The following is a 13102-nucleotide window of genomic DNA, read 5'->3' on the forward strand; positions in this document are numbered from 1 at the left end:
GCTGAAACTCATTCCTTGGTTTTTTAATTTGTTTGTTTTGGTTGTTGTTGTTGGGGGCTTTTTATTGTTGGCCACATTGTAAATATCACCTGGGGTTCTTGTTCAAAACGGAGTCCCAGCTTTACCCTAGCCTGCTGAGTTGGCCTCTTCGGGGGATAGGTGCAGGAAATGAGAAAAAGGTACTTTTCATTGTACCCCTTCCTATATAGTTTGGTTTTCTCCTGTGTTCTCCTTCATTTGGCCTTCAATTTTATTTATTTATTTATTTGTTTGTTTGTTTGTTTGTTTTTGTTGTGCTGGGGGGTTGAGCCTCGAGTCTTACACATGATAGGCAAATGCTGTACCACTCAGCCTTTTCCTTTTTTCTTTTCCTTCCATCTTCCTTCTGCCACTTCACCTTGTCCTTTTACAGTTCTCACTATCGTTCTCCTTTCTCTTCTTAGTTCTCCTTCTTTTCTTTGATACAAGCATCGGCTGACCCACGCTCCTTCACTCTGTACCAACTTTACTCTAGGCTTGGTGTGTTGTGGAATTTGGCACTTTATCGACTAGCCAGGCCTTGGGCGCGGAGCAGTGAATCAGGCAGAACAAACCCAGGTGTCCTGTGTATCACGCTTAGTCTGTCCACGCCATCAGCCAAGTCTGCGGGCCACATTACAGCTATCTTGCGCCCACCATGCTCTGGCACATCCAGTAGTCTACTTTTTTTTCCTTTTTATATTTGTTTTTTTTGAGAGTGGCAGAGAAGGGAAACTAACTGCAGCAGAACGTGGAGTACACCGTTGATGTTTTTTTGGGTGATCGCCGTCTAAGGGTACTTGATAGTCTGTCTCTCTTTCCATCAAAATAGTGCTGTTTAGGAGTATGCTTGGTACCAGTGGTGATATGTATTCTGGAGTCTGTTCAGCTTACTTTGTTTCTCATTCATACAGCTTTGACAATAGCCAACCTTTGGCAGCTTAGTTTCTCGATTTTTAAAATGAGGTAAAGCTTCTGGCCCTTGTCTAATAGAAATAATCTCTGTGGGTTTCCTCTGGGGAACCCTATGAGAAACCTCCCTTGTGGATTTCTTATGATGCTCCTAAGGGGGAAAAACCAAGAACTGTGAAAGGGGGGTTTTGGTATGCTGGACATGAGCTCGGTTTCTAGCACCCACTTTGGGCAGTTTATACCTGCTTGCAATTCCAGTACCAGGGGTTCAGTGACCTCTTCTGACTTCCATGGGCACCTCCATGCACTGGTGCAAATGTATACATTCAGCACACACACATACACATAAAATAATAAATGTTTTTAAAAACTGATAGGTAAGGGACTGGGGATCTAGTTCAGCAGTTGAGAACAGTAGCTGTTCTTCCAGAGGACTCAGCTTCAATTCCCAGCACCCACATGGCAGTCAGAGCTGTCTGTAACTCCAGTTCCAGGGGAGCCGACACACTCACACAGACATGCATGCAGGCAGGACATCAATGTACATAAAAACTTGATAGATGAGCTAAGATGTCTATTTCCACTTCTAAGTACTTTCATTCATGATTGTTGTGATAAGATTATATAGGTAGAATATACCCAGCACATAGCTACTGAGCAAGAAGTAATGATTTCCATGTTTTTTTCTTATGAAGGTCTCTGTTATGGTTTCAAGCAAAAACTTAATATAGTATTATACTAAGTAATTAATATATATTAAGTAATAGATTATCGATTTCACAACTTAAAGGTTGGGCAGTTAGTAAACACATGTACTGGCATAATCATGTTCTAAACTGATACACAGTTTGCTTGTTTTCTTCTTTTTGGACAAAGATAATATTAAATTTTATCATTATAAATTAGGTACTAATCTTCTTTATTTCTAATTTTGTAGATGTATATAGATCAGTTTCTGTGTCATGACATGTTCTCTTTTTCTTCTCTCCTAGGTCTTTCAGAGCCTTGAAGACCACCATTTGGAAGTGGTGGCTTTTTTTAGGGAAAATGGCTTTCACGGCCTTCTTGCTCATGACTCCGAGTATGCGCTCTACAATATTCCATCTTACTACAGTTCCCATGCGCTGAAGCTCAGTTGGAATGGGAAGAACCTCACAACCAACCAGTTCCTGATGCAGGAAGTGGCCAAGCAGCTTGGTTTGAAGCGAATGAATTTTCCCATATTTGCTGCACTGCTAGGTTGGTAGTGTAAAACAGATAATCCAGTGTTTGGTAAAGTTTCTTTTTGCACTGTGTAGCTAGAAGTTTTCCTGTACCCTGCCCAGTCCCAAATAAACACACAGAGGCTTATATTAATTAGAAACTGTATGGCCTATGACTCAGGCTTCTTGCTAGCTAGCTCTTTCATCTTAAATTAACCCATTCCTTTTAATCCATGTGTTGCCATGTGGCTGTGGAATTACTGGACTGCTGGCATATTGTTGCCCCTTGGTGGGCTGGCACCTCTCCTGACTCCACCCTTCTTTGTCTCAGTCTTCAGTCTGAGTGTACCACCTAACCTTATTCTGCCTCACCATTGGTAAAAACTGCCTTATTTATCAACTAATGAGAGCAACACATATTCACAGCATACAGAAAGACATCCCACAGCACATTGATAAGATATACAGACTAGAGTGGTTTAGCCTGGCAATATTGGATTTGCTTTTTTAGAGTCCTCATGCTGGTTTGGGATGTAGCTCAGTTGGTAGTACACTCATTTAGCATGCATGTGACCTTGTGTTCAATCCTAGAATCACATATATGGGTGTAGTGCAACATGCCTATAATTCTAGTATTCAGGAGATAGAGACACAAGGATCAGAACTTTAAGACCATCCTTAGCCACATAGTCAAAGCCAGCATGTCCTATATTAGAAAGACCCTGTCTTAAAATAAAGCATAAAGTTCTCATCCCATATAATGTTATGGAAAAGCAGTAGGTAGTTAGGGATTCTTAGCAGACCATCTGAAAAACTCAGTATGTTATGAATGTATTAACTTGTGATAAGAATGTGAACATGAAAATATCAGTTATGATCATAAGAACATTTTTTTTTTGTTTTTTGAGATGGGATTTCACTGTGTAGCCCTAACTGTCCTGGAACTCACTGTGTAGACCAGGCTGGCCGCAAATTATATTCCAGAATTGACATGCAGAGTCCTGGTTGCCTTTGCTTCTCCACTGAGATGATTAGCATTTCTTTTCAAAAATCTAGATTTAGACCAGGAAGATGTGTAGACTGTGTTTTTCTCTGTTTCTTTTTTGCTATGACTGTTTTTGAACTACATCAGCAAAATTCATTTGCAGTAAGAAGTCTGTAGCTACTGCTTGTGCCCTGCTATTAACGCTTTCCTTTCCCGTGTACCTATCCATTCCTCCATCCACCACCTAGCTGCTTTTCTTTTCTTTTTTGTTGTTTGGTTTTTCATCTGGCTTCAATCATAAGACCCTCCTGCCTTAGCCTTCCTATGCTGGGAGTGCAGGCATGAGTCATGGAATCCAACTTTCAGGCTTTCTTTTAAAGATGCATTTCAAAGTCAACTATAGAATTGACATTTTGAATTGGTTTTCCAAGTATTGACAGCATGAACATTAATAGACTAGAATAGTTGTGACCTTGCCCTATAAGCACAAAGAACATCACTTGGGATAATCTAATTGAATCAGTCCAAGTTTTAGAATTAGATTTTGTGCAAATCACTGAAGTCACGCTTCACTGGATTCATTTTCCTCATCTCAGAAATGAAAATAGTGATATCCCATGGTGTTATTCATGGGGTTAAGTGAGATGAGATATGGAAAGTGCTTTGTACTTGTCAAGTAATCAGTAATTTTCTATTGTAAAATAAAGGCGGCACAACTAGGTAACAGTTACCTGTGATAATGGGTGGCACCATGCATTTGAGAGTCAGACAGTCCTAAGTCTCCTTTCTAGCATAGGCCCACCTTGGGCCAAGACACTAAGCTTGTTTGAATCTCAGTTTCCTTGTCTATAAAATAGAGATAAAATATGAGGCTTGATCACTATAAAGGAGATATATGTAATATACATGGTACACAGTAGATAATCAGCAAGCACATAGGTAGCTACTATAATTAATTATTACATTAAGAATATAGGCTTGCCAGATGGTGGTGGCTCATGCCTTTAATCCTAGCACTCAGGAGGCAGAGGCAGGTGGATCTCTATGAGTTCAAGGCCAGCCTGGTCTACAGAGCGAGTTTCAGGACAGCAAGAGCTGTAATACAGAGAAACCCTGTCTCAAAAAAACAAAAACAAAAAACAAAAAAAGTTAAAAAACATATATAGGCTTACTGGGTGTTATGATGCATGCCTTTAATCCCAGCACTTGGGAAACAGAGACAGGTAGACCTTTGAGTTGGAAACTTGGTCTAAGTCCCAGGTCACCCAGGGATATACAATGAGATCTGCCTAAAGAAATGATAATAATAATATAGGCCTGGTTGGGCATGGTCGAGGACTGCTTTAATCCTAGAACTCAGGAGACAGAGGCAGGTGGATCTCTGTGAGTCTGAGGCCAGCCTGGGCTACAAAGTGAGTTCCAGAACAGCCAGAGCTACACAGAGAAACCCTGTCTCAAAAATAAAAAGAATATAGGCCTATGCTTAATTCAGTTATTTTCTCTCCCAGAAGGATCCTCTTTATGACCTAAAAGATGTAAGCAAACATTTGTACAGTGAATAAATGAAATTGTATTTTATAGGTAACCACATTCTACCGGATGAGGACTTGGCTGCTTTTCACTGGAGCCTTTTGGGACCAGAACATCCTCTTGCATCACTTAAGGTAATATGCCCTATTTTGTGTCTATACATTTAGGAAACACCAAGTTTTGATTGCACTTTGATGATGTGGAATAGTTGTCTTTCATTAGATTCTTTTAAAATCTTTGTTTTTAAAGTCTTTTTGTTGATTTGCTTTTGAGATTGTTTTTTAATTACAACACTTCTCCTTTCTCTTCCCCCTCTAAATCCTCTCATATATCCCTATCGACTCATCCTTCTAATTCCTGACCTGCTTTTTGTCATCAACTGTCATTACATGCACATGCATATTTGTGTGTGTGCATGTGTGTATTTATTCCTAAATAGAACAGCTACCTGAATGTGTGTTTTCAGGCTGACAGTTTGGCACTGGACAACCAGTTAGTGTGCTCTTCCCTGGGAGGACTGCCTCTCTCTCTCAGCTTTCCTCACTTGCCTATAGTTCTTTGTCTACATGAGGTTGAGGCCATGCAGTTCGGCATGTTCATTGGTGTCCTCTTTCATTAAATTTAAAATATTTCGCATAAAATACTTGCTGGCGGTGGAGACACTGATCAAGAAGGTGGTTGTCCTTGGCATGTGCTGATTCCTATGATATTCCAAAATGTGGGAAACTTGACCCCATAATTTGTGGTAGTGTGGAACCGTATTCACACTCTTCCCTTAAAGTAAAACTATATTTTACATGCAGATAAAAATTAGTTCTGATAATACCCATAACATAAGAATTCATACAAACTGGCAAAGAAATAAACCTCAACAGGGAAAAAATGAGTAAAAGACTGAATCAGAAAATTGACAAAAACGTATGACTAATCATAGCCTATGATTATAGACCTATCATATGACTAGATGCTCAACCTCACTACTGATCAGTCATGTACATCCAATGAGTGATGTGTTGATTTTTGTTACTAGTTTAACCATTAAAACTGAGTTTGCTGCTATGAAGCCTGTAGAAGATCTGATACCCATTGTCACTGCGGCAGTGGTGTAAATTGGTGATGTTGCATTTCCTGTTTTTCACTGTCTTCGATAATTATTTTCTACCATCTCCCTCCTTCAGCCTCTGATACTTTCTCATTGGCTCACCCACATTGCATGATCTCACTCCTATTTTACTGAGTAACTGGAAGTGACAGGAAGAGAATTTCTATGAACTTCCATTTCCTCTTCACCTCCTCACCTTTAATCTGCTAGTGTCCTGATGATCGTGAGTGACTTGTCCATGTCCTATCTAAGGCAAAATCTTCCATTTATAAAGGTCCTATTCACTCCTGCCAGTTTAAAGATACTAGTTCAGTGGGTCTCCTTTCTCTGGTACCATCCATTTTTTCTCTCTTCATTGATTGTTTCCCATTTGACGTATAAGCATGATCGTTCTAGAAATTTCTATGTATTTTTCAATTTAAACATTTATTTTATATGCATGAGTGCTTTGTCTGCGTGTATGTCTGTTCACTACATTCATGCATAGGTGCCTACAGAAGCCAGAGGTGGACATCACATCTCTTGGGTCTGAAGTTACAGATGTTTGTGAGCTGCTATATGAATGATGGGGATTGAACCTGGTTCCTCTGGAAGAATAGCCAGTGCTCTTAACCCATGAGCTATCTCTGTAGCCCCAATCCGTTTTTTTAATTGGAGGTTAAGACCTGATGCCAACTAGCCTTGAAATTCTCTGGCTTCAGCCTCCTGAGTTCTGAGATTATAAGCAAATGCTACTATGGATGGCTGTGTATGATTTGGGTGTATGATTCAGGTTTAAAAATAAACACCTCCGGGGCTGGAGAGATGGCTCAGTGGTTAAGAGCACTGGCTGCTTTTCCTAAGGTCCTGAGTTCAATTCCCAGCAACCACATGGTGGCTCACAACCATCTGTAATGAGATCTTTTGCCCTCTTCTGGCCTGCAGGCAGAACACTGTATACATAATAAATAAATCTTTTAAAAAAAAAAAAAAAAGCCGGGTGGTGTGGCGCACGCCCGTAATCTCAGCACTTGGGAGGCAGAGGCAGAGGCAGGTGGATCTCTGTGAGTTCGAGGCCAGCCTGGTCTTCAAAGCTAGTCCAGGACAGGCTCCAAAGCTACAGAGAAACCCTGTCTTGGGGGGAAAAAGCCCCCTTTTTGTGCGTGTATGTGTGTGTCCATGTATGTGTGTCCGTGTTCCTAGCACTGGGATAACAGGTATGTGCTGCCCATATCTGACTTTTTATACAAGTATTAGGGGTCTGAGCTCAGGTTTTTGTACCACTTGAGCATGTGCCCACTCTTGACCTTACCCCCTGCCATCTAAGTTATTCCTCTATTTTTCTTACAGTATATTCTCCTAAAGAATCATCTAGAGGGGTGGGAATTTAGCTCAGTGTTAGAGCACTTGTTCAAAAAAAAATCATCTAGGGGCTAGGGGTAGGGGATGATTCCATTGATAAAGTACCTGCTGTACAAACATAAGGAGTTTGATCTCCAGACAGGAAAGACAAAGCAAAACAAAAAGCAGGGATGGTGGCACATGCTTATAACCCTAGTCCTGGGGAGGTAGAAACAGGCAGATTCTTGGGGTTCTCTCATCAACCAGGCTAGATTAACTGGTGAGCTCCAGGTCCTAATCAGAGACCTTGTCAAAGCACAAAGTGGCTGGCTACTGAAGAGTGATATTGACCTCTTACCTACACGCACATACACACACAGTGGGGGAGGGCTGTATTTGACCTGTTTACTACCCTGCCTCTGTAATCTGATTTGCTGAAATTGCCCTTAACAAAGCTACCAATAAACTCAATGGCTAGCTCTCTATTTTCATTTTACTTACCAGTCTCCTAACCACTCAGCTATCACTCCAACCTGTTTGTTGATAGTTTTTATAAAGGCCTCTTTAAAAATAAGTTCCAGAATTTGCTCAGTGATGGAGAGCTTGCCTACACGTGTGAGGTCCTGGGTTCAATCTCTAGTACTGCCAAAAAAGTGTAAGCTTTTAGAGACTTTGAAGGTGAAACTAAGATGCCCGTTCACACTGTGTTCAAAATTACTGTGCCACGTGCGCTTTTAGTTTTTTAGAAAAGTGGAGGATAAAATTCCTTCTTGGGTCTGAAGAGATAGCTCAGTTGGTAAACTGCTTGCTGTATAAGCATGAAGACCTGAGCTCTGTCCCCTAACATAAAAGCTAGACAAGATGCTTTGTACTTGTAATCTCAGTGCTGGGAAGACTGAGAGAGGCAGATTCATGAGGCTTGTTGGTCAACTAGCCTACCCTAGTTGAGGAGCCCCAAAAATTGTCTTAAAAACAAGATAAACCACTTCTGAGGATCAGTTTTTGGAAAAAATGACAATGCTCAGGATTGAACCCAGAGCCTTAAACATGATAGTAAATCAGTCCACTTCTAAACTATATCCCCAGCTCTGAAATTTGTTCTTTAGCATTATGAACCTGTCTTATTTTGTCTGTGTGAAAAAAAAAACTGATAGGGGACTAGACTATTTGGGACAAATAAGGAGACTGTTGAGAGGGTAATAAGGAGGTGAATATGATCGAAATATATAATGTTCATACATGAACATATCATAATGAAACCTACTCTTTTGTATAGTAAATGTATAGTAATTTTAAAAAGAGGACTCAGAGGATGTCACTTTTCTATTTAAAATCTCTCTCTCTTTTTTTTTTTTTTTACTGGAGCTGAGGACCGAACCCAGGGCCTTGCACTTGCCTAGGCAAGCGCTCTACCACTGAGCTAAATTCCTAACCCCAAATGTCATTTTCTTAATGAGGCTTTTCCCAACCCCACTATTTAAAATTATGTATGCATATATGTATACATATATAACATGCATGCACATCACCTTATCCAACACCTTTAGTATTTCTGCTGCCGTGAAGGCAGTGTTCTTGTATGTGGTCTTCACTGCAGTATCCCTGGTGCCTTAGGACAGTGTCTGGCCAATGCTTGACAGTAACTGTTTGACCTAGAACTTACTATGTAGGTAGAACAGGCTGGCTTCAAACTCATAGGGATGCACCTTCCTCTGCATCCAAGAGTTAGGATTAAAGGTGTGTGCTATCACATTAAACACAATGACTTTTTAAAAATTACTTTTATTTCTATTTAATTTTATGTGTATGGGTATTTTGCCTGCTTGTATGTGTAACGCACTCATTGCATTCCTGGTGCCCATGGAGGCCACAAGATAGTGTTGGGTCCCCTGGAGTTAAAGGCTGCTGTGAGCTGCCATATTGGTGCTAGAAATTGAACCTGGGTCCTCTGGAAGAGCAGCAAGTACTCTTAGTGCACATATCCCCCTACTAACATACACATAACTAAAACCAAATTTAAAAAGCAAGATTCATAAACATTCAGAGTCACAAGGGGTCATTTGGTAAGAAAAAATATTTTACCAAACTCATAAAACAGTTACTGATGGAGCTGGAGAGATGGCTCAGAGGTTAAGAGCACCGACTGTTCTTCCAGAGGTCCTGAGTTCAATTCCCAGCAACCACATGGTGGCTCACAACCATCTGTAATGAGATCTGGTGCCCTCTTCTTGTGTTCAGGCATATATGCAAGTAGAACATTGTATATATAATAAGTAAATAAATGTTTAATTTTTTTCATTTTATGTTGATTTATCCACTCATTATTTGTATATTTATGTATGCATGTATTTGTTCTTCTCTCATATAGTTTCCCCTCTCTCCATTCCTCCCAGCATCCCCTCCCTCCCCTCCCCGCAGATCCACTGCCTCTCTGTTTCCCTTCAGAAAAGGGCAGGCCTCCCATGGCTAGCAACCAAACATGGCACAACAAGTTACAATAAGACTAGGCATCAACTCTCTGATCAAGTCTGGATGAGTCAACCCAATAGGAGGAAAGGTCCCAAGAGCAGGAGGATGAGTCAGAGATAGCGCCCACTCCCCCTGTTAGGAGTCCAACAAAAACACCAAACGAACAACCATAAAATATATGCAGAGGACCTAGCTCTGACCCGTACAGGATCCGTAATTGTTTCAGTCTCTGTGAGCCCCTAAGCCCAGGTTGGTTGATTCTGTGATGTCCTCGACCTCTCTGGCTCCTACAGTCCTCCCTCCCCCTCTTCCACAGAGTATGTGCACATGTGTGTGGGTGCTAATCCACAGGCCAGAGGATGATATCAGGTGTCATGCAGTATAACTTTCCACCTTATTCTTTTCAGATAGGGTCTATCACTGAAGCTGGAATTAGCCAGGCAGTGGTGGCACATGCCTGTAATCCCAACACTCGGGAGGCAGAGGCAGGTGGATCTCTGTGAGTTTGAGGCCAGCCTGGTCTACAGAGCTAGTCCAGGACAGGCTCCAAAGCTACAGAGAAACCTTGTCTCGAAAAAAAACAAAAAACAAACAAACAAACAAACAACAACAACAACAACAACAAACGAAAAAAAGAAGCTGGAATTAGGTTGGTGGTCATTAAGCCCCAACAGTGCTCCTATCTACAGACCCACCCCCCAGCACTTGGGCTACAGACCTGTGTGACCGTACTCAGCTTTTTATGTGGGTCTGAAGAGTCAAACTCAGGTCCTCAGGTTTGTGCAACAAAGCTCTTAGTCACTGAGCCATCTCCCCAGCCCCTAGAATTGCTTTTTTCTCCATTATTAAATATATTTATTTTGGGGCTAGAGAGATGGTTCAGTGCTTAAGAGCACTCTTGTGGAAGACCCAGGTTCAGTTTCTAGCACCCACATGATGATTGACAACCATCTCTAACTCCAGTTCTAGGAAATCTAATGCCCCCTACTTGCCTCTATATGTGCAGACAAAACATTCATACAAGGAAAATAAATAAATATAAAATTTTTATTAATTGATTTGTAAAGTTTATTTTTATGATTTTTAGCTATGTGTGTGTGTGTGTGTGTGTGTGTGTACACACACAGGCATATGGGTATGGTTACATGAATACAGGTGCATGTGAGTGCAAATTCTCACAGAGTTCCAAGGCATTGGCTCTCCCGGAGCTGGAGTTACAGATGGTTGTGAGTTTCCTGACATGCTGGTGCTGGGAACCGAATTGCAGTATTCTAGAAGAAGAACAAGTGCTTGTAACCACTAAGCCACCTTGCTAGTCCCTCATTATTAATTTTATCATTGACTGATGCATGAGAACACAAATTTCTATGTACCAGTGGAGTGCTGTGTGATTTCTTTTAATAATCTCTAAATTATTTGATAGTTTCATACATGTAAATAATGAATCTAGTCTTTTGTGGGGTTTCAAGACAGGGTTTCTCTGTGTAGCTCTGGCTGTCCTGGAACTCACTCTGTAGCCCAGGCTGGCCTCAAACTCACAGAGATCCGCCTGCCTCTGCCTCCCGAGTGCTGGGATTAAAGGTGTGCGCCACCACTATCTGACAAATCTAGATATTTTCATCCCCTATTACCCTTCCTCATCCCTACTGTCTCCTGTCTCCTCCTACTACTAACATGGTTTTTTTTTGTTTGTTTTTTTGAGACAGGGTTTTTCTGTGTAATCTAGACTGTCCTGGAACTCACTCTGTAGCCCAGGCTGGCCCCGAACTCACAGAGATCCACCTGCCTCTGCCTCCTGAGTGCTGGGATTAAAGGCTTGTGTCACCATGCCTGGCTTCTCTCTCTCTCTCTCTCTCTCTCTCTCTCTCTCTCTCTCTCTCTCTCAACCCATTGTGTTTAGTTAGAGTTATTTGCACAAGCAGGTGTTTATTTTCTTAAGATTTCATTTTTTTAATTTTATATATATGCATGTGCTTGCATATATGTCTGTGTGCCATGTGCATGCCTGTACCCCCCAAAAAAAGTCCAGACGAGGATGTTGGATCCTTTGAAACTAGAGTTAAAAGCAGTTGTGAGCCACCAACTGAATGCTTGGAACTGAACCCAGGTATTCTGCAAGAGAAGCAAATATTTTAACTGCCGTGCCATCTCTCCAGCCCTGGATAGGGGGTTTTCATGTCACATGGGCAACTTACTAGTGGCTGTACCACTGAGAATTGGTCTTTTCATCCAGTACTGTCCACCTTGCATGCTGTTTCTTTTTTTAATTACCTTGTCTTGCTTGTCACCTGAGTGTTGCTGTTCTTCTATGTTGTCCTCAGGCCCTGGCATTGTGGCTTCCCCTTGAATCCTTCTGTTGGTGAGGCTTTCCATTGAGCTTTTAATTGGACTTACAGATTTTTAATTCCCAGTAATTCAGTTTGGGTTTTTTTCCATATTTCTGTCTGTATGGGATTCCATTTCAGTATCTTGCATTGACTTCCTTGTTTCATTCCGCTATTAGCCCCCACCATTTTGAAATTCAGTTGAGATTTTGTGTCCTCCTTGATTTCTTTGAATATATTTATGATTATTCTTTTGAATTCCCTGAAATTTTGTTTAAGTCACTCTCATAAGGGGCATTACTGTGGAGTTGGTAATTTTTAGAGGAGATATGTAACTTTTTTCCCCTGTTTTTATGTTGGGACTTGCAGGTATACAGTTAGGTTACTGCTTAGATTTTCTATATAATGGCACCTTTATTTTTGCATGCAAATGTTTGCAGTGTTCAGGGGGAGATAGTTTTTGATGGGCTGAGGTGCCATTGTCCTGTTGCACTAGTGCTCAGAGCACCAGAGTTGATCCCCAGCATTCTCCAAGAGTAGAATGCTGTCACAGCAATAGTCACTATCCAGGCATAGGCCCGTTCTGATACTGTACAGTAGCAGTAAAGTACAAAACCATCACCACTTCAGCGTCAATCATTTTGAGAAAAGGCACTGATAGTATGTGTGTGCCAATATACTATTGACTGTGGATCTTAGGAGAAAGCTTAGTACATCTAGCGGTGGTGGTGGTGGTGGTGGCGCACGCCTTTAATTCCAGCACTCGGGAGGCAGAGGCAGGCGGATCTCTGTGAGTTCGAGGTCAGCCCAGGCTACAGAGCGAGATCCAGGAAAGGTGCAAAGCTACACAGAGAAACCCTGTCTCGAAAACAACAACAACAACAACAACAAAGAATTGGATTGCTAGAAAGTAGAGAGAACATGAATAGAGAGGGCAATGGCAAGGGCCAAGAGTGGAGGACATGAGGCAGTTTTCACTAACGGACTGAAATCAGGTATCAGACAACAGTCCCAGTTCTCAGAAGGCTAAGACACAGAGTCGCCCTGCAAACTAGGCAAGCCTGTGTTATTTAGAAGAGGAAAGTGGAAAAGGAAGTTGTAAAGAAAAAGAACAGCTACAGGACAAGAACAGCAGGACCAAGTCTGCTTGCTAAATTGACATTTGGTATTGAGTAAAGTTGGAGTTGTCTAGAGTACTACTTTGAGCTTAGGTGAGGTTCCTCTGCAAACCCCTGGCTCC

At 41.4% G+C, this 13102-nt stretch overlaps 1 protein-coding gene and 1 pseudogene across 4 annotated transcripts in view; both read left to right on the plus strand.

Moving 5' to 3' along the window:
- Positions 1-13102, plus strand: part of Fam120c (family with sequence similarity 120C) — a 125339-nt gene that overhangs the window by 31562 nt on the left and 80675 nt on the right. For all 4 annotated transcript variants that reach the window (XM_036174006.1, XM_036174009.1, XM_036174007.1 and 1 more), the window contains exons 2-3: positions 1923-2169; positions 4699-4781. In XM_036174006.1, coding sequence (XP_036029899.1) covers positions 1923-2169; positions 4699-4781 — 330 coding nt within the window. The remainder of the gene's footprint in view (positions 1-1922; positions 2170-4698; positions 4782-13102) is intronic.
- On the plus strand, positions 5288-5424 carry LOC118574942 (annotated as a pseudogene).

Source organism: Onychomys torridus, chromosome X (genome assembly GCF_903995425.1).
Source record: "Onychomys torridus chromosome X, mOncTor1.1, whole genome shotgun sequence".
Classification (NCBI taxonomy): Eukaryota; Metazoa; Chordata; class Mammalia; order Rodentia; family Cricetidae; genus Onychomys; species Onychomys torridus.